The 27,987-nt window shown below is 41.1% G+C and overlaps 2 protein-coding genes across 3 annotated transcripts; both read left to right on the forward strand.

Moving 5' to 3' along the window:
- Positions 1-1,589: 1,589 nt before the first annotated feature.
- LOC311053796 (putative ATP-dependent RNA helicase DHX35) lies at positions 1,590-26,315 on the forward strand. 2 transcript variants are annotated; one of them, XM_084069482.1, is made up of 10 exons: positions 1,590-1,637; positions 15,576-15,710; positions 15,859-15,940; positions 16,574-16,645; positions 17,610-17,664; positions 18,237-18,314; positions 24,054-24,125; positions 24,317-24,428; positions 24,648-25,338; positions 25,377-26,315. In XM_084069482.1, the coding sequence occupies exons 2-5, from the start codon at positions 15,674-15,676 to the stop codon at positions 17,659-17,661; spliced, it is 243 nt and encodes an 80-aa protein (XP_083925608.1). In that variant the 5' UTR covers positions 1,590-1,637; positions 15,576-15,673; the 3' UTR covers positions 17,662-17,664; positions 18,237-18,314; positions 24,054-24,125; positions 24,317-24,428; positions 24,648-25,338; positions 25,377-26,315. The 2 variants fall into 2 exon arrangements, with proteins under 2 accessions (XP_083925608.1, XP_083925607.1); XM_084069481.1 differs by having other exon boundaries at positions 24,648-26,313.
- Positions 11,106-21,510, forward strand: LOC311053240 (uncharacterized protein). Its single transcript, XM_084068698.1, has 5 exons — positions 11,106-12,798; positions 15,576-15,649; positions 18,237-18,314; positions 19,171-19,250; positions 19,996-21,510. Exons 1-5 carry the CDS (start codon positions 11,409-11,411, stop codon positions 21,419-21,421), a joined length of 3,048 nt encoding a protein of 1,015 aa, XP_083924824.1. The 5' UTR covers positions 11,106-11,408; the 3' UTR covers positions 21,422-21,510.
- Positions 26,316-27,987: the final 1,672 nt, after the last annotated feature.

Here is a 27,987-nt window from a genome sequence, read left to right on the forward strand (position 1 = left end):
CTCTCTGTTGTCTTCAGCACCTGAAGAGTTCCCAGTGGTGTCAGGAACACTTCCTCAATTACAAGGGTCTCCTGCGAGCCGTGACGGTCCGAGAGCAGCTGCGTCGGCTCATGAACAAGTTCAAAGTGCCGCGTAATACCAGTGAAGGTATGTGTGTGTGTGTGTGTGTGTGTGTGTGTGTGTGTGTGTGTGTGTGTGTGTGTCTGCAAGTGTGTCATGTGGTGCCTGTCCCATCATACAGTATCATGTGGCGTTGAAGGCGTTGAATTTATTTTTCCTGCTATTGTGTTGCTGTCCAGGTGACCCTGATGTGATCCTGAAGTGCATTGCTGTCGGGTTCTTTGCCAACGCGGCCCGCATTCACCATTCAGGATCCTACAGGTGAGAGACCGACCATGGAGAAAGGAAGAGAAATGATTTGCTTGTGTCCATACAATATGAAACTATTTCTCAGATGGGATGATGGCTGATTTAAGCAGTCACACATGGCCTGAGTCAGAGATAGAACATGTGACGGCACACCTGTTGTGTCTGTCATCACCAAACACACACTCGGGGGTACCTGTCGTGGCACTCTGTTATGTTTTTCTGTTGTTTCCTAACTCTGTGCCAGTGGTTCCCAAACTGGGGGTCGGGACCCAACTTATTTTGGGGGGTCCCCAGATGATTAGCTTATTGTGCAACATTGTTTTCTCACTCAACAGTAAACAAACCAACATACAGTATAACTGTACAGGGTATATCTTCACATTTCTAAAGTTACAATTTAATGACTTTTAAATTGAGTGACTATTTTCACATTTATCTGTGGAACCGAGTCAAACTAAATGTAATGCCTCAACTCCTATACAATTCCAAGTGCTTGTCAGGGGCGGGGGTCCCCCAGTTCAAATATGATTATTTTGGGGGGTCACGGCCTGAAAAGTTTGGGAACCCTTAAACTAAGGCATGGCGAGCTTGATGTCTGATTTAAGCGATCACAATGATATAACCCACTGCCTCTCCCTCTCAGGACTCTACGTGACGACCGCGAGCTTCTCATCCATCCCAACTCTGTGCTGTTTGGGGAGACGCCTCCAAAATGGTACGTTAAATCTGTCCATATATGTCATTGATAAATTCATTCATAAAATACACATACTGTATATTCTAGCAATTTATGACAAAATAGTGTTTTTTTTTATTTTTACTTTTAACATTTCATGGGTCAATTTAAAGTGAAAACTGATGTAATATTGAACCATGAAACATGAACTATGAGATGCTATCGGAGCATGTTCTAGTAGTGTGCAGACTATCACTATTCATTTTCATACGGAGTTAGGAGGTTTAGTAAGGAGCGCTTTTTAATGCTTTTAATTGGTTCAATATTTGTAAAACCCACAGACAGACATAAAGGGTGTTCAATAGCAGTGATTTATTAAAGAAAATAAAAAAGTTTAAGTACAGAGTAGAAGGTTTGTGCCTGACAGCGACGACATGATTATTGATAAAATTAAATCTATCACATTCTGTCCTTCTCCAGGGTTATCTTCAATGAAGTGGTTCAGACTTCAAAGTACTACATGCGTGACGTGACTGCGGTTGAATCATCCTGGTTGGTTGAACTGGCTCCCCACTTCTACAAGCAGGCTAAGGTAGGCCAGAGAAACTAACACACTCATCCTTTGTTTCAAGGTTGTTGTAGTTATCTGCAGTGGTGGACAAAGTACTCAACCCCAGTACTTGAGTAAGAGTACAGATACTCCTGGTCAAATTTACTCCACCACAAGTAAAAGTAGCTCAGTCAAAATGTTACTCAAGTAAGAGTAAAAAAGTAATTGCTTTTAAATATACTTAAGTATTCAAAAGTACATGCTTTTAAAAATGCTTAAAGTACAAGTAAAAGTAAGTCCTTTGAAGTCCTCGACTACCTCGAGCACTGTCCCGTCGGCAGTGGCAATGATGTCCTCTGTGTTAAATACCGATACCTTAGTTTTCTTGTTATTAGATTTTTAAGTCTGACGTCATTTTGTAGTCCGACGTCACGTCCGGGTCCAAAAGGCACCAGCGCCATCCACTATTCATTGTAAACAAACATGTTGGAACCCGTAAATCTTTTTACAATAACCTCCTTTTTCAGAAATGAACCATTGAGGGTTAATAAGGGTGCTAATATCATAGATAGTAAAAATTAGGCTAATATATATATTTATATTGCATTTATATATTATTATTATTAACATTAATATAATAATATATAATATATATTTCTTATATTTATTTATATATACTAGACCATACCCGGTGAAGGGCGCCCTTCACCATACCCGGTGAAGGGCGCGCGTCCCCTCGTATATATATAAAAAATTGCTATATAAAAGAGCAAAATAGGCTTGCTATTTTCTGTTGCCCTGCAGCAGGCTTGAGTATATTTTTGATGGCATTTTACACCACTAACAACATTAATCAGAGAATCACACGTCTTTGTCACAACTCGTGTTTTGTCTTTTTTAACCAACACAGTACAAAGTACTGGACACACAGATGACACACAGGTCATAGATGACTCAGGTCATAAACCTGGAAATAAACATTGTATTACCATATATTCATAGCATATATGATTCACAATTAAACAGCAGGTAATGTAGCACAGTCTATCACAGTAGAACCGAAATAGCAGAAAATGACTACAATACCCATGAGGCATTCTGAACCATGAGCCAACAACGCGTCGCCCCAGCTACCATTAAGTTACAGTGTCCAAGTTACAATACACAAAATACACCAACATAATACTTTTCAATGGACTACTTGGGTAGCACTGATAATATTAACCACAGTAAGGTTCATAAAGTGTGTTGATGAAACGTTTACATTGTTGATTAAGTCACGATGACGACGTTAGCATTAGCGTTAGCCGCATGCTAGCGCCAAACGGCCGTTAGCTTAGCATCACGCTAACGGCTCATAGTAACTTGGTTTGGCTAATAAACATTAATCCCAACTAACGCCAACACAGTAATGGATGTAAACATACACAGACATGCTTTGGACATTATTATCAGGTTGCATGTTGGTGGTATGGGGTTCGTTTGGTTTGGCCTCGTTTTCATAGACCTCGTTGCTTGTTTCTCTCGCGAAACCTGTGGCCATGTTTCCCATTGAACCCGGAAAAAAACCCTACGTCCGCTGCCACTACTGCTCCCGGTTTGGCTACAATGGGAAACATGGCCACAGGCTGACTAAATAAGCGATTTAAACGGGTAGTTTCGCTGGCGACCTAAAATATTATGCAGCCGACCAAACCTTAAACATCCGTGCGGTTTAGAATCTACCATTAGTTTTGGGATACGATGTATACAAAAGGGTAAACAGCGGAGCCTTGGCGGACGTTCGCCCGATCCTGGAAGAGAACGACATAGAACCGTTTTTTATGGAGCTAATGTGCATCGTGTGTGGGGAAACAAATCTGGAGTGTTTACTTTCCACAGCAGAGAGTGGGCGGGGTCTATGGTGTAGAGTCGGTGTTGCCATGTCCGCCGATTGTAAGCGCTTTAGGGCCAATGTTGGTGTTATAGGGTTCCTTTGGTTTGGCCTCGTTTTCATAGACCTCGCTGCTTGTTTCTCTCGCGAAACCTGGCACACAACGACGCATGCGCAGTTTGATCAAGAGTCCACCCTACCACCAACCACCACCAACCACCACCAACCACCACCGTGAGCTTACTAGAATTATAATAGGACTAGACCATACCCGGTGAAGGGCGCCCTTCACCATACCCGGTGAAGGGCGCGCGTCCCCTCGTATATATATAACAATTTGCTATATAAAAGAGCAAAATAGGCTTGCTATTTTCTGTTGCCCTGCAGCAGGCTTGAGTATATTTTTGATGGCATTTTACACCACTAACAACATTAATCAGAGAATCACACGTCTTTGTCACAGCTCGTGTTTTGTCTTTTTTAACCAACACAGTACAAAGTACTGGACACACAGATGACACACAGGTCATAGATGACTCAGGTCATAAACCTGGAAATACAGGAAAATAAACATTGTATTACCATATATTCATAGCATATATGATTCACAATTAAACAGCAGGTAATGTAGCACAGTCTATCACAGTAGAACCGAAATAGCAGAAAATGACTACAATACCCATGAGGCATTCTGAACCATGAGCCAACAACGCGTCGCCCCAGCTACCATTAAGTTACAGTGTCCAAGTTACAATACACAAAATACACCAACATAATACTTTTCAATGGACTACTTGGGTAGCACTGATAATATTAACCACAGTAAGGTTCATAAAGTGTGTTGATGAAACGTTTACATTGTTGATTAAGTCACGATGACGACGTTAGCATTAGCGTTAGCCGCATGCTAGCGCCAAACGTCCGTTAGCTTAGCATCACGCTAACGGCTCATAGTAACTTGGTTTGGCTAATAAACATTAATCCCAACTAACGCCAACACAGTAATGGATGTAAACATACACAGACATGCTTTGGACATTATTATCAGGTTGCATGTTGGTGGTATGGGGTTCGTTTGGTTTGGCCTCGTTTTCATAGACCTCGTTGCTTGTTTCTGTCGCGAAACCTGTGGCCATGTTTCCCATTGAACCCGGAAAAAAACCCTACGTCCGCTGCCACTACTGCTCCCGGTTTGGCTACAATGGGAAACATGGCCACAGGCTGACAAAATAAGCGATTTAAACGGGTAGTTTCGCTGGCGACCTAAAATATTATGCAGCCGACCAAACCTTAAACATCCGTGCGGTTTAGAATCTACCATTAGTTTTGGGATACGATGTATACAAAAGGGTAAACAGCGGAGCCTTGGCGGACGTTCGCCCGATCCTGGAAGAGAACGACATAGAACCGTTCTTTATGGAGCTAATGTGCATCGTGTGTGGGGAAACAAATCTGGAGTGTTTACTTTCCACAGCAGAGAGTGGGCGGGGTCTATGGTGTAGCGTCGGCGTCGGTGTTGCCATGTCCGCCGATTGTAAGCGCTTTAGGGCCAATGTTGGTGTTATAGGGTTCGTTTGGTTTGGCCTCGTTTTCATAGACCTCGCTGCTTGTTTCTCTCGCGAAACCTGGCACACAACGACGCATGCGCAGTTTGATCAAGAGTCCACCCTACCACCAACCACCACCCACCAACCACCAACCACCACCGTGAGCTTACTAGAATTATAATAGGATATATATATATATATATATATTTATATATGGATGTATAAAAAAAACGATTTCCTCTTCTTTTTGTCGTTGCCAGGAAAGCGGTAGAATGACACTTTAGTCGTTATTTCAGTCTCAGATCTGTTAAAACAGGAAAATACACACTTGGACCCGGAAGTTATTCTAGCAGGGCGCAACGTCACGTCTTAACAACCGAATAGAGCTTGAGGCAGATCTTCCTGCACTCCATTTCTACTAGGCGGCTGCAGTTATGAAAAAAAAGCACCTAACCCAAAACTAATTGCAACAAAACGTTTTTCAACTGTTTCTTGCAGTATTAGGTGTCCCTAAAAACATACTCAAAGTTTACCAAAGTTTGAGCACTGGAAAGGTGTTATTTTCAAGATGGCGTCCAAGATGCCCAAAAAATCTTTAAAATAACCTAACTCCTTCATTATTTATCCTAGACAAGTACCTTTTGTGTCTTACCCTATGTTTTGGGGGCCTAGACATCCACTGGAATTGTCCAAATTGCAGAGATACAATTAGATAATTGTGAAAAGTGTGTGTGTGTGTGTGTGTGTGTGTGTGTGTGTGTGTGTGTGTGTGTGTGTGTGTGTGTGTGTGTGTGTGTGTGTGTGTGTGTGTGTGTGTGTGTGTGTGTGTGTGTGTGTGTGTGTGTGTGTGTGTGTGTGTGTGTGTATGTATGTAGCCTATATATGTATACTGTATATGTACATATGTATATATGTGTGTATGTATATATATATATATATATAGATATAGATATAGATATAGATATAGATATAGATATATATATATATATATATATATATATATATATATATATAGATATATATATGTGTGTGTGTGTGTGTGTGTGTGTGTGTGTGTGTGTGTGTGTGTGTGTGTGTGTGTGTGTGTGTGTGTGTGTGTGTGTGTGTGTGTGTGTAACTCTGGAGGTTCAATACCCTCCAGAGTTAGTGTCTATCTATACTAAAAGAGAGAGAGAGAGAGAGAGAATCTGATGGGACTTGTAGGACAGTTTAGCATGTGACGAAGGTGATGTCGTGAGCACAACTGAGGACTTTGCCTTCCTGGTTTCTATCACAAAATGGTTCAGAATAGTTGCTAGCTATTTGAAGAACATTAAACAGCAAACTCTGCATGTGTGTTGCAAGTAATTATGTCTAGATATCTAAGTGTGGCAAACAATAATAATCCTATACTATCCCAATTGATTGATTAGATGCTTATATTAAGCACTTAAGCCCTATTTTATACTTTAGTCATACGATTATGTCACACAAAAATAACTATATACCTTCTCACAACTCAGTGTCATTGTGATGTGGTGTGTCCTTGTAGATCTGCTATTTTTGCAATTAATAAACATTTCTGCCAATAATTACATGACAAGTGTCCCCTCGAGCTATGCTCTCTACATTACACCAGACAGAGCTGTTAGCTGCAGTTTCATATGTACCACCAACACGCACAATCATCAACTTTACCGTTTGAAAACAAGATGATGGTGTTTGTTCCCACAGTGCAAGACAAGCCAATGCAGAATAGTTCAACTACAGTTCAATGTTTTCGATTCGATGGTGGTTGCAGAGAGGCAGGTGTTTGCAAGGCGGATGTGGTTAGGTTGAAGGTTTCACATCTGTCCTTTCTCATCATGATCAACAGCCTTCTCTGTGACCTCATCATCTCCTCTCGAGCTATGCTCTCTACACTACACCAGACAGAGCTGTTAGCTGCAGTTTCATATGTACCACCAACACACACAATCAACAACTTTACCCTTTCAAAACAAGATGGTGTGTTTGTTCCCACAGTGCAAGACAAGCCAATGCAGAAATAGTTCAACTATAGTTCAATGTTTTCGATTCGATGGTGGTTGCAGAAGGTTTCACATCTGTCATTTCTCAGTAGGCGGCTGCAGTTATGAAAAAAAAGCACCTAACCCAAAACTAATTGCAACAAAACGTTTAGCAATTATTTGTTTTGCAATTAGCAAGACAAGCCATCTGGGGGGGGGGGGGGGGGGGCGGCTGACCCCCAGTTTGGGAACCACTGCCCTAGGGGACTAGGATTATTGTTTTATTTTTTGGCAGACACCTTTACAAACAAAATAGTGAAGAAACTTCTCTGTAAGGAATTTCTTCCAAGATTTGTGTAACATTCCCAGTCTGTGAGTTACAGCCATGTTTTCACAGTACCACCCAATAATAATGAATTTATTCCTTATTGTTATCAAAAGAAATCTCCTGAAAGCTTCAACAGTGAATTCATGTATAGGTGATGAATTCACCAATCCTGGGCATTATGGCACGTAGAAAAGGGAGAAATGTCCAATTACATTGTTAAATATGCTTATAACCATGCTTATAACCAATTGCTTTATAATTCTATACTTGTAATCACTTGAATATAATTTATATTATGCTAATTAGATCCAAGATCACCAAAACCTGGGGTTAGGCACCAAAATTACTTGTCTAGGATGAATAATACAGGAGTAATGGTATTTTAAGGATCTGACGGCGGCCATTTTGAAAATCGGACCTTTCTAGTGGTCCGATTTTGGTAAACTTTTGATATGTTATTAAGTACACCTGATACTACAATAAACCATTGAGAAACCTTTTGTTGCAAATTTTTTTGGGTCAAATCATAACTGCAGCCGCCTATACTGCCAGTAGTTCTTTTACATACTCTGCTGTGTCTGAGACTCAGGTAATGTCATCTGATAGTCAGTCATCATGATGGGAGTTACTAGCTTATCAAACAATCAATCAAACTGTATTTAGAGCATATTTTCACACAACCTTAGTTGACCAAAGTGCTGCACAGGCAGACGCGTCGCTAGGTCTCTACTAGGTCGGGGGCTTAGCCCCGCAGGCAACGGGCACATGCACGCGCGCGCAGCGCGCGTGCATGTGCCCCTCCTCCCGCGCGCGCGTGCTTTTTTCCCCGTTTTTTGTTACTTTATTTCGGTTTTAGGGTTAGGGGTAGGGTTAGGTTAGGGTGATAGATATATAATTCCCAAAAAAAAAAAAAACTTTTAATTTTTTAATTTTTTTTATTTTTTTATTGGTGGCTTTGGACAAAACATTGGTGGCTATAGCCACCGAAGCCCACCCCTAACGACGCCACTGTGCACAGGTAAAAGAAAAGCAATACATCAAATCAAATAATGATATGCATGCATATAGGAGACACAGACATAGAGCGAGATTGTTCATTTACACCTACAGTATGTACACAGAAGGTAGAAAACATTAGATAAGAGTTCAAATAGGAATATTTAGGAGTGGATGTTGTTAAAAGCCAGAGAGAAGGTGAGTTTTTTGTAAGGACTTAAAAATCTCGATGGACTTAGCAGATCTGATGTGGGCCACCACAAAAGTGCGGTCAGCTTAGTGGTCCTGGGGACCACATTAATTATATTCCAGTTCTTAATGTACTTTGGTGGTAAAGACAATCTATTTGGTACAAATTCTCTGATCCAGGGCCCTCAACTGTGACCTTTTTGTCAAGATACAATAATATTCAGCTTCAACGATTAGGATATGGAGCTCACTTTAAACTGCGGCCATCTGTTCTATAAAAAATATTAATAATAATAAATGCATAGAGTAAGTGTCATGAAGGGCGTTTTGATTACCGTGATTACACATATCTTTTCATCAGATTATAAGTTACATCTGGTGATTACCTTACATGCTCATTCTGCATGCATACAGTTGACCTAGAAAACAGAACACTCTCTCTGTTCAGTGTATGTTTGTGCAGAGACTGAGCACCCAATGAGAAAGCCGAGCACCCACAGGAAATGTGTCGGTCGGATGACTATTGTGTGATATTTGTAACGTACACAGGATGCACGATGTACCCGCTCTGATACCGTGTGTTATTGTGAACAGATTCATGTCATTCAAACTCTCTCTCTGTAATCTGCAAAGTCCTTATACCAGTTATGGTTTCATCATCAGCCAATTATCAAATTGTATGACTTGAAATGTAGTAAAAAAAAAAGGTCCCTTTGCACACCTACTGGGACAGGTGCGTAGGAGCAGGCATCCAGTGCATGAGAGAGGAAAGAATGGTGATTGCGCACACTGTCTTCACTTACAGCAAAAAAAAGTATTTTATTGCAAGTACAATGTTTCCAACTGACATTCATCTGATTAAGGGGTTAAAACTTGGTTGATGTGTGTGTGACTTGTTGTTGAGTACCCTACCCACCCAACATAAATCAGCATCCATGCCTGCAGAGATGGTGGTTGCAGAGAGGCAGGTGTTGTTTGCAAGGCATGTGGTTCTTTGTGACCACATGCAGGATGTTTCATACCTACCCACACGCATGAGAGCAGAGGATGTTTCATATCTACATCATGCACAGCGGTGAACTTCACCCTGTCAAAACAAGATGGCGACAGACAAGTCGACTTGCTTGGTCTCCACACAAACAACCTTTGATTTCCTATACTAACACATCTGGTCAAAATTCATGTCAGATCCTGTGTCTAGGTGAGACATGACCTTTGACACAATCTAAATGTCTCAATAGAAGAGCAGGGAGACAAAATATAACCACCCCAAATGGATAAGTTATATTATATTAACATACCTTACCATACAGATTCGACAAAATTACATTTCATTCATTTAAAAAAAAGTGACATAGTGCCTCTTTAAGTAGATCTCATAACTCTTGTTTCAGAGAAGTAACTCTCTGAAACCACCTGCACTGCATGCACTGATGTGCTTGTAAAACCACTATGTTATACAAAGCCTGCAGAAACACCTATAAAAACATAGAAATGACTGAGGAACCAGAACTAAATACTTTTACTCCTACACACCTATACAAGATGTAACAAAGAGGTGAGCGGAGAGGGAAGCCAGAAACATGCTAGTGTGAGATCAGAAGTGTGGAAAAAAGAAACAGCCAACCTAAAAGTACTCAGTACTTTACAGCCTTCTTAGAAATGTACTTGAGTAAAAGTAAAATATTTGTCTCGGAAATGTACTCAAGTAAGAGTAATAAGTATACCAAAAATCTAATACTCAAGTAAAGTACAGATCCTCAGAATCTGTACTTAAGTACAGTACTCAAGTACATTTACTCCGTTACTGTCCACCATCTGGCCATGGTGTAATTCCAAATATGATCTAATATCTTCAGTTATAGTTGCTCTGTTGATTATAGATTTACAATCCAAAAGGGTCTTCTCATTGACTTACATTGTACACTGTATTTATTTTATTTTTTTAAAATAATTTTTATCCGTCGATTTTGTAACCCTTTTTTCACCCGGTGCCAATTTGCTAAGTGATCCTGGGCACTACACTCCCCCCACCAGCCAAGGGAGGCCAGGGCCGAGCTCATGCCTCCTTCAATGCATGAGAGCCAACTGACCTTCTTGTCACCTGACAGGGGGGAGTTTTCCTGGTTGGACGTAGCGTGTGGAAGGAACACGTTATTCCAACCAGTTCCCTTCCCCTCCATCAGGCGCCCCGGCTGACCAGGGGGAGGCAGTATAGTGACCAGGATTACTACATGTTTTTGTGAGGCTATTAACTACCCTAGGAGACACAGGGAGAACATGCAAACTCCACACAGAGTAAGCCTTTTCGCCAACCCCACCTTTTTTTGATGTTACATATTGGCTGAATCTGATATATTTTTTTGCTTTAATCTGTGCATGTGTGTGTGTGTGTGTGTGTGTGTGTGTGTGTGTGTGTGTGTGTGTGTGTGTGTGTGTGTGTGTGTGTGTGTGTGTGTGTGTGTGTGTGTGCGTGCGTGCGTGCGTGCGTGCGTGCGTGCGTGCGTGCGTGCGTGCGTGCGTGCGTGTGCGCGCGCGTTAGTGTCATAACGCCACTCCTACCAGACTCATCTGAGAGAAACCAGGAAACAGAGAGGTTCTTATTCTGCCTCTTCACACGCAAAGAGACAGACAATATGATTTACCTTCAGATCAAACACAACTTCCAGTGAGGGAGGACAGACTGTCTGTCCACAGCTAGAGGAGAGAATACTGACCCAGACCACTTGAACCTGCTGCTGACTCTGTCAGCTGAATGGACTTTAACAAGAACCAGGATTCACAGTGAAAGTAAACTTCAGGGAACATTCTAGAGGAGGGATTGTTACCACCACTGACTGGCTGATTTCCTGGCTTGAACAGAGTGTGTGTATAGCTTCACTCGGAGACCAAATGGCTTCCAAGTTGTCCCGCCCTGAAGAGGATTATTCCTGCCCTGTGTGTTGTGACATCTTTAAAGATCCTGTTCTCCTGTCCTGTAGCCACAGCTTCTGTAAAGCATGTCTGCAGGAATGGTGGAGAGAGAAGGTAATAAAGGAATGTCCAGTTTGTAAAGAGAGACATTCAGTGGATCCACCCAGAAACCTGGCTCTGAAGAACGTGTGTGAGGACTTCATACAGGAGAGACATCAGAGAGCTTCAACAGGGTCTGAGGTTCTCTGCAGTCTGCATGCTGAGAAACTCAAACTGTTCTGTCTGGAATGTCAACAGCCAGTGTGTGTTGTGTGTCGAGATTCTAAAAAACACACCGACCACAGATTCAGACCCGTCGATGAAGCTGCACTTGATCACAAGGAGGAAGTCCAGAAGTCACTGAAGCCTTTACAGGAGAAACTGGAGGTCTTTAATAATGTTAAAACAAACTGTGATCAAACAGCAGAACACATTAAGGTCCAGACTCGGCACACAGAGAGGCAGATAAAGGAACAGTTTAAGAAGATGCATCAGTTTCTACAAGAGGAAGAGGAGGCCAGCATCACTGCACTGTTGGAGGAAGAGCAGCAGAAGAGTCAGATGATGAAGGAGAAGACTGAGGGTCTAAACAGAGACATCTCAACCCTTTCAAACACAATCAGAGCCATAGAGGAGGAGCTGAGAGCTGAACACATCTCATTCCTGCAGAACTACAAGACCACAATGCAAAGAGTCCAGTTCACACTGCAGGACCCACAGCTGGTCTCAGGAGCACTGATAGACGTGACCAAACACCTGAGCAACCTGACCTTTAGAGTCTGGGACAAGATGAAGGACATTGTCTCCTACACTCCTGTCATTCTGGACCCCAACACTGCCCATCCAGGCCTCATCCTGTCTGATGATCTGACCAGCGTGAGATGGGGAGTGAAACAGCAGCTTCCTGACAACCCAGAGAGCTTTGACCACTATACTTATATCCTGGGTTCTGAGGGCTTTAACTCAGGGACTCACAGCTGGGATGTTGAGGTTGGAGACAATACAGACTGGTCAGTAGGTGTGTTAGCAGAGTCCTTTCAGAGGAAGGGAGACAAAGCGGGTCAATTATGGAGAATAGGGCTAGATAAAGGTAAATACACAGCACTCTCACCAGGGTCAGACACTGCTCTCTCAGTGAAGCAGAAACCTCAGAGGATCAGAGTCCAGCTGGACTGGAATGAAGGAAAACTGTCCTTCTCTGATCCTGATACTAACACACACATACACACCTTCACACACACTTTCACTGACACACTCTTTCCATTAATTTACAATGGTCATACTGTCCCTCTGAAGATGTTACCAGGGAAGGTCAGTGTAACTCTGGATAGTTAGACATGAGGATGATAAGAAGTACTTTAAAGGGGAAGTAAAGGAACATTACTAGTAGTATAGTGTCTATTTCGTCGCTGTCGGGCAGAAACCTCTTATATCCATATTAAACTTTTTTTTTTCGTAAATGAACGCCCTACTTGTACTTGATCATTCTACAGCGTCACACAAAAGCATCAAAAATGATGCTTATTTAAATCCTGAAAAGTAACAGTTTTGTAACATACTGTATGAGGTTTCCACCCGACAGAGACGATATGATGTGTTGTGGTCTATGGATGACAATCAAGTGTCTAAAGTAACACTAGTCTCTGATCTGTGATGTCATCAACATATTCATATGATGGGATGATTATGTTGTTATGAATAATATCTTATTATTATAGTAATATTTTAGTTAATAACATAACCAATAATTATAAATCCTATTATCACCTGTCTATTATCAATAATAATAGTAATGCTAAAAATGATGTAATGTTTATATTTAATAATGGTAATGAGTGTTTGTTACTGATGATTATTATTATAATATTTTATGTTCAGAGTTAAATTATCAAAATGATAGATATAACTGCAAAGCGGCAATTTGTCCTTTGACAGTTTCTGACAACTGTATTAAAGATAATTAACAGATTTTATGACAATCAGACATTTCAATCATTTACTTTTATGCCTGATGAAGGTCCAAGCTGCCGAAACGTTGCATCCTAAATAAAAACCTCTTTATAAGTGAAGACAGTGTGCGGGACTCCCGCTCTCTTCCATATTCAGCATTCATACTCCGACGCACCTGTTCGTTTGTAGGTGTGCAAAAGGACATATCCTAAAAATCTTTTATGGTCAAATCTGTGCCAGGTCATGGCCTTCTTCAGCAATGCCATCACCCCTACTGTTCAATTTAAGGGGACATTTATGGGTTTCAACAGCTTCATTAAACATATCCATCTAGTTTGTTGATGTTTGGACAAACTGTCAATCATTTATGGACACATTTGCACCAGACCCATAAATGTGTTTCCAAATGGTGTCTACACCTATTTGTATTTAAAATACATTTTACACACCTGGTTCAACACTGAAACATATAGTAATTTCATGTATATTTTGATTTGTGTAGCATCTGTAGTTTTACTGTATAATGTATCAGACTAATGTACCAATTCTGTATTTTATTTTTTCATTCTTATCATGTAATTATACCCAGAAAAATAACACAAACATGTGGTTAAAAACGTTGATCCTACTTATGAAAATGACTGAGTGATTACATACTGATATCCTGTCCAGCAATAGAAAATAATGTAAAGAATAAATAAATAACACGAGTGAAATGTATGAATACACTTAAAGGGATAGATAAGGAGAAGGATGGAAATGAACAGGAAAACAAGACACTCAACTAAAATGACAGAGAGCCGGGAGAAATGGCATGTGTATAAGAGCAAATGAATAGTGTAACCCCCCCCCCCCCCCCCCCACCTTGTATTGTCCCTTCCCTTTTTTCTTTTCTTTTTCTGTTTTGGTTTTTTACCGTTCCGTTTTTTTCTTCTGTTCTGTTTTTTGTTTTCCCCCTTTTTTGTAACGTCTTTTTGAGCGTATGTTTTGTTGTTTGAAAAATAAAGACAAAGTTTAAAAAAAATAAAAAATGACAGAGAGCCATCCTGTAGAGATATTTTAACTGTACTATGGTCTATACATGCTCACTGAAATGCCCTGTTAACTGTTTATTGTATAGTCACTCAATGAGATGGGAGACACAGTGTTTCTGATGTTTAATGTGACTGCATTCATAATTAAAGTCTGACTATCGAAAACTGATCTTAAGTCATGGTTGTTTTTATAGTGAAGTACAATAGTGGATTTTCATGATTCATGACTGTATGTGTGATTCTAGTCTAGTCTTACTGCAGGGTGTGTTGGCATGAAATAATATTTGAGTAACACTGGTGAGTAATTATTATTTAGTATTTGAAAAGATAGTTTCATGAATGGTGAATTACAAACATTTTCAACATTTAGTGTTTTATTTTTGCAGTGTCATAATAATGAGTGCATAAAGGAAGATTAGCATGTCCTCATAAATTATAGAATCACTGAACGAGTTTGGATCTATGTCAAATAGTTTTATTGAACCATTTTGATATCCTGTCACTCTAATTCTGAGATATGAATGAGTTCTAATGAAAGATCTGTAAAGATAAACAAAAAAGGTTTAAATAAACTGCCACACATTTTGTGTGATTTCAGATCAGCTGCATAAAATAACATATCTATATGTTATGACATCATACAGTATGACATTTTATATGTTTGCAGAGGTCAATATTTAACATGTTACAGATGTTTTATGAAACCACCAAGGTGTTAGGTAAAATACACCATACAGTGTAAGTGAGTTTTTTCGAATTCTCTGAATATCAATACATTAATCTTCAACCACATTAACCACATTAACCACTTGAACCCCAGCAAGCCTGTTCTGGGGGGAACTTTTGCCGTTTTTGGCGAAGACTTTTTGGCTTTTTTTTAGCTTTTTGAAACAAATAGCAGCAATCTTTTGCAGTCACTTTTGGGATAATTGGCAGCATTTTTCCTAAAACTATTTAAATAGTATACAAAAAAGCCTAAGTGTGTTTAAAGGTAGCTGCTCCGTTTATATGTGCAGTAGGTAGTGATAGTGCAGATAGTGCACGAAATGGTGGTTAGTAGTCGTTGTAATGGTTGTATTCCATTGGCTAACCTTGTACCCTTGTCTCTCTCTGTTGTCTTCAGCACCTGAAGAGTTCCCAGTGGTGTCAGGAACACTTCCTCAATTACAAGGGACGGGTCTCCTGCGAGTCGTGACGGTCCGAGAGCAGCTGCGTCGGCTCATGAACAAGTTCAAAGTGCCGCGTAATACCAGTGAAGGTATGTGTGTGTGTGTGTGTGTGTGTGTGTGTGTGTGTGTGTGTGTGTGTGTCTGCAAGTGTGTCATGTGGTGCCTGTCCCATCATACAGCATCATGTGGCGTTGAAGGCGTTGAATTTATTTTTCCTGCTATTGTGTTGCATTCCAGGTGACCCTGATGTGATCCTGAAGTGCATTGCTGTCGGGTTTTTTGCCAACGCGGCCCGCATTCACCATTCAAGATCCTACAGGTGAGAGACCGACCATGGAGAAAGGAAGAGAAATGATTTGCTTGTGTCCATACAATATGAAACTATTTCTCAGATGGGATGATGGCTGATTTAAGCAGTCACACATGGCCTGAGTCAGAGATAGAACATGTGACGGCACACCTGTTGTGTCAGTAATCACCAAACACACACTCAGGGGTATCTGTCGTGGCATTCTGTTTTTGTTTTTTAGTTGTGCCACTAGTGGTTCCCAAACTGGGGCTCGGGACCCAAATTATTTTGGGGGGTCCCCAGTAAACAAACCAGCATACAGTATAAGTGTACACAGGGTATCTGCACATTTCTAAAGTTACAATTTAATGACTTTTAAGACCTTTTTAATACCAAATTGGCCAAATATTACGTAAGAAAGGCAAACATTGTGAAAATAGCCGATCTACAAGGCTCACAACACCTCGTGCGAGGCGTTGTGAGCGACTACTCAGTCAAACTAATCGTAATGCCTCAACTCAACTATAATTCCAAGTGCTTGTCAGGGTGGAGGATTCCCAGTTTGAATTCATTTGGGGGGTCGTGGCCTGAAAGGTTTGAGAACCCTTAAACTTGATGATTAAAGTGATCACAATGATATTACCCACTTCCTCTCCCTCTCAGGACTCTACGTGACGACCGTGAGCTTCTCATCCACCCCAACTCTGTGCTGTTTGGGGAGACGCCTCCAAAATGGTACGTTACTCTGTCTCATGTAGGTCATTGATGAAGTCATTCATACAATTCACTTAAATTCTAGTAATTCATGACAAAATAGTATTTTTTACTTTTACCTTTTATGGGTCCATTTAAAGTCGAACATGAATGAGATGCTATTGGAGCACTACTATTCTAGTAGTGTGCAGACTATTCCTTTTCATATGTGTTTTTCTGTTGTTGTTCGTGATATTAATAATTTGGATGTGAATTTCACCAAGAACAACATAGCACACGACAGTCCCCCGTATACACAAAAACCATCCGGTCCGCGAGGCAGCTTGTTTAGTGCAGTTAATGGCTGAAGGGACAAAACTCCTACTAAAACAAACTTTTCCCATTTCAAAGTTCAGTCCAGACTCCAGATGGCACTAGGGGTTATATCATACATGGGCAAATGGCGGAATACTGATATTATTATTGACCAAACATGCAAACATGACTGCTTTAATTACTTCAGTCTAATTAGTAGCATAATGACTAGTATTAAAATTCTGCTGTCGTTTTTATGTCCAATGTATTTGTATTTAAGTTAAAAAAGTTAACATAAGTATAACTAAATGCATTTGAAATTAAATACAAATGTTACTTTTCAGGATTCCAATTCAAAAATAGCAAAAAAAATTATCAGGATTCCAATTCAAAAATGTGCGTTTTGAGCTTGTAGATTGGCTATTTTTGCTACTTTTGTGTGACATAGAATGGCGAAGTACGGCATTTATTTACGAAAAAAGTTAAAATATGGAGACAAGAGGTGTCTGCCCAACAGTGTATGCAATGTGGAAGTGAGAGTGTGGAAATATAGTGGTCAACGTTGCCCACCCCTGTGTTATATGGTTCAAATAAAGTGGATGTAGAGGCATGTGGCATTATGTTTTTAAATGTTAAACTTTGTAATTAAATTGCTGGACTTGACATAACCTCCTGTGTTGTCATTGAACAGCCTCACCCTGCCCAGACCATGGTCCAGGCTCTGGAGCTGCTCTACGCTCTAGGAGGTAAGAAATAACTCCTTAAAGCAAACCTTACACGTTGGTTGAGGTTTAGGTTGTTGTAGTTATCTGGCCATGGTGTAATTCCAAATATAATATCTTCAATTATATATCTAATATCTTCAATTATAGTTGCTTTGTTGATTAGAGATTTACAATCCAAAACGGTCTTCTCATTGACTTACATTGTACGCCCCAGGGTTTTTTGATTGGTTGAATCTGATTGGATTTTTGCTTTAATCCATGCGTGCGTGCGTGCGTGCGTGTGTGCGTGTGTGCGTGTGTGCGTGTGTGTGTGTGTGTGTGTGTGTGTGTGTGTGTGTGTGTGTGTGTGTGTGTGTGTCTGTGTGTGCTACAGTATATGTTGCTATTAATGGGATTGCTGGAAATGGGATAAAATCCTTTGGTCCTAAAGAGAACACATTGTATTAAGTGGGGGTCCTTGGCCTAATGCATATCATTCAAATTGGGCGGTCCTTGAAATGGAAAGAAAAAGGTTTAGAATCACTGCTGTGTACATCGTCACAGAAGTACTTCATAAAACATAAATTACATCTGTCTGATGTTTGACTCTGCAGGCTAGAGAACACAGGAAGTTTGCTGTGGCTGAGGGAGATCATCTCACCATGCTGAACGTGTATGAAGCATTCATCAAGGTATGTGGACTAATGCCTTAATACTTGGTTGGTTGTGCAATAACTGCACACAGGTACAGTAAGTTTAAGGCTGGACTTTGACATTCCCCGTAGACATCCATCCATCCATCTTCAACTGCTTATCCGGAATCGGGTCGCGGGGGTAACAGTTCCAGCAGAGAGCTTCCCTTTCCAGAGCAGCATTAGCCACTTCCCTCCTGGGGGATCCTGAGGCGTTCCAAGGCCAGGGTGGAGATATAATCCCCCCAGGTTTGGTGCTGTAATGTGAAGTCACATGATGAAACTTGAATCAATTATTAGCTAGTGGGACAGAGGTCAGAATCTCCATGTATGAGATCACTTCTTGTGTTTCAGCATGAACTCGTGGATGCCTATATTTAACTTCTCTTTAAAGTCTCTTCTATGGTTTCCGGTACGGAAATCTTTGTTAGAGGGCCATTTGTTTACCACTAATGTCACCATGTCCACCAACACTACATCACTGCCATAATCTCAAACCCTTAAAAGCTCCTGTTTTTTGTCTGTTGACTTCCAAACTCTCTTTAAGACGTTTCACATGACCGTGTCTCTCCTGTATTCCTGTGTCATGTCTTGATATCCTCTGAAAAGCTCTCTTCCTGACACTGCGTTTAAAAATGTCCTTGAACAAGACACTGAACCCCTAACTGCTCCCGCTGAGTGGACATGCAGCAGCAGGTGACTTGTATTGCTGCCGCTGCCCTCAGTGGGTGAAAAGGTGATTATAACTGAACTTTGCAACAATTTTATGGTGTTGTCAAGGCTCTGCCCCTTGCCAGTCTCACCTGACATAAAACAGGAAACAGAGAGGTTGTTAACCTTACTCCTCACACTGCAGTACTATCATCCTCACACACATGGAGAGACCGATAATAAGAATCACCTTCAGATCAAATACAACTTCCAGTGTGGAGGACAGTCTTTCTAAAGCTACAGGAGGGAATACTGACCCAGACCACTGGAACCTGCTGCTGACTCTGTCAGCTGAATGGACTTTAACAACAACCACGATTCACAGTGAAAGTTAACTTCAGGCAACATTCTAGAGGAGGGAGTGTTACTACGACTGACTGAATTCCTGTATTGAGCAGACTGTTTGTAGCTTCACTCAGGCGAAGACGAAATGGCTTCCACGTCAGAATTTGCATTGCGTGGCTGTACCCGTTTTCCCATAATTACCCTCTGAAGAAATCACACCACATACCTGTTTGATAACATACCTGAGTGAGGCACAAACAACGTGCGTGCGTGCGTGCGTGCGTGCGTGTGTGTGTGTGTGTGTGTGTGTGTGTGTGTGTGTGTGTGTGTGTGTGTGTGTGTGTGTGTGCGTGTGTGTGTGTTAGTGTCATAGCGCCACTCCTACCAGACTCATCTGAGAGAAACCAGGAAACAGAGAGGTTGTTATTCTGCCTCTTCACACGCAAAGAGACGGACAATATGACTTACCTTCAGATCAAACACAACTTCCAGTGAGGGAAGACACACTGTCTTTCTACACCTACAAGAGGGAATACTGACACAGACCATTTGAACCTGCTGCTGACTCTGTCAGCTGAATGGACTTTAACACGAACCAGGATTCACAGTGAAAGTAAACTTCAGGGAACATTCTAGAGGAGGGAGTGTTGCCACCACTGACTGGCTGATTTCCTGGCTTGAACAGTGTGTTAGTAGCTTCACTCGGAGACCAAATGGCTTCCAAGTTGTCTCGCCCTGAAGTGAATTATTGCTGTCCTGTGTGTTGTGACATCTTTAAAGATCCTGTTCTCCTGTCCTGTAGCCACAGCTTCTGTAAAGCCTGTCTGCAGGAATGGTGGAGAGAGAAGGTAATAAAGGAATGTCCAGTTTGTAAGAAGAGACATTCACTGGATCCACCCAGAAACCTGGCTCTGAAGAACGTGTGTGACGACTTCATACAGGAGAGACATCAGAGAGCTTCAACAGGGTCTGAGGTTCTCTGCGGTCTGCATGCTGAGAAACTCAAACTGTTCTGTCTGGAATGTCAGCAGCCAGTGTGTGTTGTGTGTCGAGATGCTAAAAAACACACCGACCACAGATTCAGACCCGTCGATGAAGCTGCACTTGATCACAAGGAGGAAGTCCAGAAATCACTGAAGCCTTTACAGGAGAAACTGGAGGTCTTTAATAATGTTAAAACAAACTGTGATCAAACGGCAGAACACATTAAGGTCCAGACTCGGCACACAGAGAGGCAGATGAAGGAACAGTTTAAGAAGATGCATCAGTTTCTACAAGAGGAAGAGGAGGCCAGCATCACTGCACTGTGGGAGGAAGAGTCGAAGAAGAGTCAGATGATGAAGGAGAAGACTGAGGGTCTAAACAGAGACATATCGACTCTTTCAAACACAATCAGAGCCATAGAGGAGGAGCTGAGAGCTGAACACATCTCATTCCTGCAGAACTACAAGACCACAATACAAAGAGTCCAGTTCACACTGCAGGACCCACAGCCGGTCTCAGGAGCACTGATAGACGTGACCAAACACCTGAGCAACCTGACCTTCAGAGTCTGGGACAAGATGAAGGACATTGTCTCCTACACTCCTGTCATTCTGGATCCCAACACTGCCTATCCATTCTACATCCTGTCTGATGATCTGACCAGTGTGAGATGGGGAGAGAAACAGCAGCTTCCTGACAACCCAGAGAGGTTTGACCACTATGGCTTTGTCCTGGATTCTGAGGGCTTTAACTCAGGGACTCACAGCTGGGATGTTGAGGTTGGAGACAGTACAGACTGGGCAGTAGGTGTGTTAGAAGAGTCCTTTCAGAGGAAGGGAGACAGAGGGGGTAAATTCTGGAGAATACAGTTAGATAAAGGTAAATACACAGCAGTCTACTCAGCAGGGTCAGCCACTGTTCTCTCAGTGAAGCAGAAACCCCAGAGGATCAGAGTCCAGCTGGACTGGAAGAGAGGAAAGCTGTCCTTCTCTGATCCTGATACTAACACACACATACACACCTTCACACACACTTTTACTGACACACTCTTTGCATGCATTCACACTAATCATACTGTCCCTCTGAAGATATTACCAGGGAGGGTCAGTGTAACTCTGGATAGTTAGACATGATGATGATGGGTGGTAAGAAGTACTTTAAAGGGGAACAAGTAAAGGAACATTACTAGTAGTATAGTGTCTATTTCGACGCTGTCGGGCAGAAACCTCTTATCTCCATATTAATTTTTTTTTCGTAAATGAACGCCCTACTTGTACTTGATCATTCTACAGCGTCACACAAAAGCATCAAAAAATTATGCTTATTTAAATCCTGAAAAGTAACAGTTCTGGAACATACTGTATGAGGTTTCCACCCGACAGAGACGATATGATGTGTTGTGGTCTATGGATGACAATCAAGTGTCTAAAGTAACACTAGTCTCTGATCTGTGATGTCATCAACATGTTCATATGATGGGATGATTATGTTGTTATTCATACTCCGACGCACCTGTTCGTTTGTAGGTGTGCAAAAGGACATATCCTAAAAATCATTTATGGTCAAATCTATGCCAGGTCATGGCCTTCTTCAGCAATGCCATCACCCCTACTGTTCAATTTATGGGGACATTTATGGGTTTCAACAGCATTAAACATATATATCTAGTTTGTTGATGTTTGGACAAACTGTCATTCATTTATGGCCACATTTGCACCAGACCCATGAAAGTGTTTTAACTGGTGGCCACACCTATTTGGAGATTTAAAATACATTTTACACACATGGTTCAACACTGAAACATATAATAATTTCATGTATATTCTGATTTGTGTAGCATCTGTAGTTTTACTGTATAATGTATCAGACTACTGTACCAATTCTGTATTTTATTTTTTCATTCTTATCATGTAATTATACCCAGGCCAGAACAATAACACAAACATGTGGTTAAAAACATTGATCCTACTTATGAAAATGTCTGATTACTTACTGATATCCTGTCTAGCAATAGAAAATAGTGTAAAGAATAAATAAATAACACGAGTGAAATGTATGAATACACTTAAAGGGATAGATAAGGAGAAGGATGGAAATGAACAGGAAAACAAGACACTCAACTAAAGTGACAGAGAGCCATCCTGTAGAGATGTTTTAACTGTACTATGCATGGTCTACATGCTCACTGAAATGCCCTGTTAACTGTTTATTGTATAGTCAATGAGATGGGAGACACAGTGTTTCTGATGTGTAATGTGACCGCATTCATAATTAAAGTCTGACTATCGAAAACTGATCTTAAGTCATGGTTGATTTTATAGTGAAGTACAATAGTGGATTTTCATTATTCATGACTGTATGTGTGATTCTAGTCTAGTCTTACTGCAGGGTGTGTTGGCATGAAATATTTGAGTAACACTGGTGAGTAATTATTATTTAGTGTTTGAAAAGATAGTTTCATGAATGGTGAATTACAAACATTTTCAACAATTAGTGTTTTATTTTTGCAGTGTCATAATAATGAGTGCATAAAGGAAGATTAGCATGTCCTCATAAATTATAGAATCGCTGAACGAGTTTGGATGAATGTCAAATAGTTTTATTGAACCATTTTGATATCCTGTCACTCTAATTCTGAGATATGAATGAGTTCTAATGAAATATCTGTAAAGATAAAATAAAAAAGTTAAAATGAACTGCCACACATTTCGTGTGATTTCAGAACAGCTGCATAAAATAACACATCTATATGTTATGACATCATACAGTGTGACATTTTATATGTTAGCAGAGGTCAATATTTAAAATGTTACAGATGTTTTATGAAACCACCAAGGTGTTAGGTAAAATACACAATAAGTTAGTTTTGTCTAAGCCTCTGAATATCAATACATTTATCTTTAACCACATTAACCACTTGAACCCCAGCATGCCTATTCTGGGGGGAACTTTTGCCGTTTTTGGCGAAGAGTTTTTGGCTTTTTTAGCTTTTTGAAACAAATAGCAGCAATCTTTTGCAATTACTTTTGGGATAATTGGCAGCATTTTTCCTAAAACTATTTAAATAGTATACAAAAAAGCCTAAGTGTGTTTAAAGGTAGCTGCTCCGTTTATATGTGCAATAGATCTATGTCAGAGGTCCACTCGGTACAGATAGTGCAGGAAACGGTGGTTAGTAGTCGTTGTAGTGGTTGTATTCCATTGGTTAACCTTGTACCCTTGTCTCTCTCTGTTGTCTCCACAAGTGCCTTTATCAGGGTATATTATATATAATATACCCTGATGAAGGCACTTGTGCCGAAACGTTGGTAACTTTTTACTCTGCGTCCTATAATAAATTGGCACTTTGGTTATAGCGGTGTGTGCGGCCACTTTTTGTCTTTTGACAATTCACCTTTAGATTCTTCTGCCGTGAGCCAGCACCACTATAAGGATCTGGTGTGCGTAGCACCTTTTTGCACAGTGATTTAAGCAGTCACACATGGCCTGAGTCAGAGATAGAACATGTGACGGCACACCTGTTGTGTCTGTCATCACCAAACACACACTCGGGGGTATCTGTCGTGGCACTCTGTTATGTTTTTCTGTTGTTTCCTAACTCGGTGCCAGTTCCCAAACTGGGGGTCGGGCAGTTCAAATATGATTATTTTGGGGGATCACGGCCTGAAAAGTTTGGGAACCCTTGAACTAAGGCATGGCGAGCTTGATGTCTGATTAAAGCGATCACAATGATAATAACCCACTGCCTCTCCCTCTCAGGACTCTACGTGACGACCGTGAGCTTCTCATCCAACCCAACTCTGTGCTGTTTGGGGAGACGCCTCCAAAATGGTACGTTAAGTCTGTCCATATATATCATTGATAAATTCATACAATACACACACTGTATATTCTAGCAATTCTTTTGTTCTTTTTATTAAAGAAAATAAAAAAGTTGCAGTACAGAGATAGAAGGTTTGCGCCTGACAGTGACGACATGATTATTAATAAAATTAAATCTATCACATTCTGTCCTTGTCCAGGGTTATCTTCAATGAAGTGGTTCAGACTTCAAAGTACTACATGCGTGACGTGACTGCGGTTGAATCATCCTGGTTGGTTGAACTGGCTCCCCACTTCTACAAGCAGGCTAAGGTAGGCCGGAGAAACTAACACACTCATCCTTTGTTTGTTTTGCACCTCGGTCTGAAAAATGACCCCACTTTGAGAACCAATGTGCTGTCTGTCTGTCTGTCTGTCTGTCTGTCTGTCTGTCTGTCTTTTCTCTCTTATCTCACTATCTCTCTCTTCTCTCTAAACTCTAAAATGACACTGATGCTTTCCCGGATTGAATGTATCTCTTCTTTCTTTCAGCATGGGTCGCTGGCCAGCAAGAGATCTCGGATCCTCTGAGAAGTGGAGCCGGCCCAACACTCACTGCTGTGACAGAAAGAAATGGAGAGCACCTCATTTAACACACACTGTGCCCTATCCATCACACTGTATATAAAAAAGATTGTACAATGTTTTTATTTTCCATCTCCATCCAAGGGCCCAATCTTGCTAGAATGGACACCGGTGAGTGGCACATCGTTGAGCCTCCACTCTCCTCTGCCTTTTGGCTAAAGATCAAGTGTAGAATCTGTTCTTATCAGTTTAATATCTGATTGTTGTTGATGACCCTGTGCGGAGGAAGATGAAGTGATAGTATAGTATATTGACTGATTTAGTTGCACGCTGGTGTCTCGCACCGAAAAGAGCCCATCTACAAGTTCACAATACGTTGTGAGCTTGTATATCATCTATTTTCCTCAAAGTAAGAGTTAAAGGGATAGTTCACCCCCAAAATTACTTTTTTTTCCTATCGATTACTCACCCCATGGAGACTTGAATTCATGGATATCTTTTTTGTTTTTGTCGCATTCCTAAGCCAATAATTTGATGACGAGCAGTGGGTTCCGGTAGACACAAAGACTCAATGCGAGACGGGTGATTATTTGGGACGTGTGGAGAAGTTGAGGGGCGGAGAGGCAAGCGGGCGCGGCCCTGTGAAATTCTCGCGCTTGTGCTCGTTTCGTGCACACGCCCGCGGGGCGGCAAGAGCTGGATTGTGGTCAGCTTTTTTCCCCCCGTTTCGCGCAGGAGGACAAAACAACAATGACTGGTCTGGCCCCAGCCGCTCTGGGTGGGCGTTTTGCAAAAAACAAAAAGTTGAAGAGCCATTCAGTGTCTGTCAATCACAGGGCCCTGAGCGCAGACGTTGATTGGCTCCTCCACTTTTTGGTTTCTGCAAAACGCCCACCCCTCTGCAGAAGACAATGATAATGTGAATTCACGCGACCGGGATGGTTTGCCATGCCAGGCTATGGCTTACCAGGCTAAGACCTGGAATAAATGGTCAGATAGTAACGATTGTTTGCACATTACACTTGAATGAACAGAATACTCATGTAGATCGGCTATCTTTCGGTGCGAGACACGATGCGCTGCCCTGTTTAAATCGGGCTTAAATGGCGATCGGTTCAGAATGTTCCCCACTGGTGTCCATTCCTAGCATTGGCCATACAGTAGTGACCCTCCACCTGTGTATATATCAGAGCAAGGCTGAGATCCAGGGAATGACTGTCCTGTCACAGCCCTCCTCTGGTTCTCAGCTTCCATTTTTATTTTTTTAACGCTTTAGTATTTTTGTTGTTATTCCAGTTGGCAGCAGCAGAACTCGGAAAATAAACTAAATACAAAGTGGAAAGTGAAGATGTTATATTTTGAGGAACTTAACGTGGTTTATCTTTCGGTTTTAAAGTTTGCTTTACCCCAAACGCCTGGGTGCCTTTATGTTTATTAATTGGTTTTGCGATATCAACCTGTTGGATACAGAAACGAAGCTTCAAATCAGATCTCATCCTTTTCATTTCTGGCCCCCCGAGATTTAAGACATTTTCAGGACTTTTGCTGCAGTGGAAACTGTGTAATGCGGTTTTCTTTGTTTGACCTTGAAGATTGTACAGCTGATCTGTGAAAAAAGGACTTGGGACAGTTTGTCCGATAACTCTTTCTTGCCACTTAACTTCTGACTAGTCGAAAAACACAGTGGCCTTTCTACCTCTTGGTGCAGATACAAAGCAGTGCAATCAAAAAAACTCAAAAAATCAAGTGCCATTTTGTTCCTATGATGATGTGAAGCAACAATGAAACAGTAGTGCTCATGTGTTTAAGCCATGTCTGTTTGGCCAATCATGACAGTGGTTCTTACATCACATTTCATTAATTAATAACTGCCATAATCGCTTGATATTTGGTATTACGAGGGGTTTACACTAAGGTCTCGGAGGCACTTGCCCGTTGGGCAAGTACAGGTCATGTTCTACTTGCCCCAAAGGTCATGCCCACTTGCCCGAAAAGTACATTGTCCATTATGAAATGATAGCTTGTAGAACTAAAGAACAGGAGAACTGTTGCGCCCTTCTTTGTCCTTTTGGTGAAGATTAGCTGCAGGTGCGGATGTCTCGAAAAACATAAGGGTAAACTGACAGAAGAAGACTCGCTCACTGCATGGAGGTTAAGGAAAAACTCCTTAGACAAGACTTAAAGAAAAAACATTTTCTTTATTTTGAGATGCCCATAATGTGCTCGGTGCTCAGTGGATTAAAAAGCAAACGTTTCAGTCCTCCCAGGACCTTCGATTATAGCACTGACGAAGGTCCTGGGAGGACTGAAACGTTTGATCAAAATGAACCACGGGTGTCATTTTGATCCATATGTAGGACCTGCTTCGGTAAAGGTTACTGGTCCTGAACTTTATTGACTTCTGTCTGCATGGTTTTCCATAACAGTAGGCTAACTTCAGATCAGTGAAATGCGGTAATCAAACCCCGAGGGTTCCTTGAAGGTGTTCCAGGGTTTCCCCCGGCTGAATAAGTTAATATAGCATCAACATTTCAAAGTTTTAGCTTGTATAGATCGGCTTTTTATGAAAGAAATTGGAATATAGAATTTTGTTTTTAAATCTTCTCTTCTGGGGGTCCCTGGCACAAAATCTTTTCAAAATGGGGTGCGCCACAGCCAAAATACATGTTAAGTTGGGGGTCCTTGACATGAAAACGTTTGAGAACCACTGGCTTTATTACATTGAATACATCCATGTTTATTATTGTCTGTCACTGAAGTATACTACTCACTCCTTAAGTCCTGTAGTGTGTTATTTTGACCAGAAGGTGGCAGTGTTCAACCATAAAAGGACATTTTCTCCTGTGTATGAGATGACTATTTGGAGGATTATATACTTCATATTTTCACTGCTTATAACCCTATCATTAGAAATGTCTGTACTTCTGTCTATTCCAGGGGTCTTCAACAGGGGGTCCTCAGAGTTACTACAGGGGGCCCGCCAAATCTTTGTGTGATAGGATATATTGTACATTAACCACTTGAACCCTATTCTGAGAACTTTTGCCAAAAATAGCCGATCTACAAGCTCACATGTGAGCTTGTAGATCAGCTATTTTTGGCAAAGAGGTTTGGTGTAGAGGGAAAAAAGAGCAGACTAAGTACAGAGGTCAAGTTTACTAAGTATTGAATGTTTAAGTGGTTAAATGTCTGAAATAAACAACATGAATTTACACAACACTGATGATAGTGTATGAAGCTGAGTATGAAAAAGTTTAATCTGCAACACAATTGTATGCAATATGTAGTGGGGGTCCCTGCCTCATCT

The sequence above is a fragment of the Gymnoscopelus microlampas genome (assembly GCF_963454915.1).
Source record: "Gymnoscopelus microlampas genome assembly, chromosome: 10".
NCBI lineage: Eukaryota > Metazoa > Chordata > Actinopteri > Myctophiformes > Myctophidae > Gymnoscopelus > Gymnoscopelus microlampas.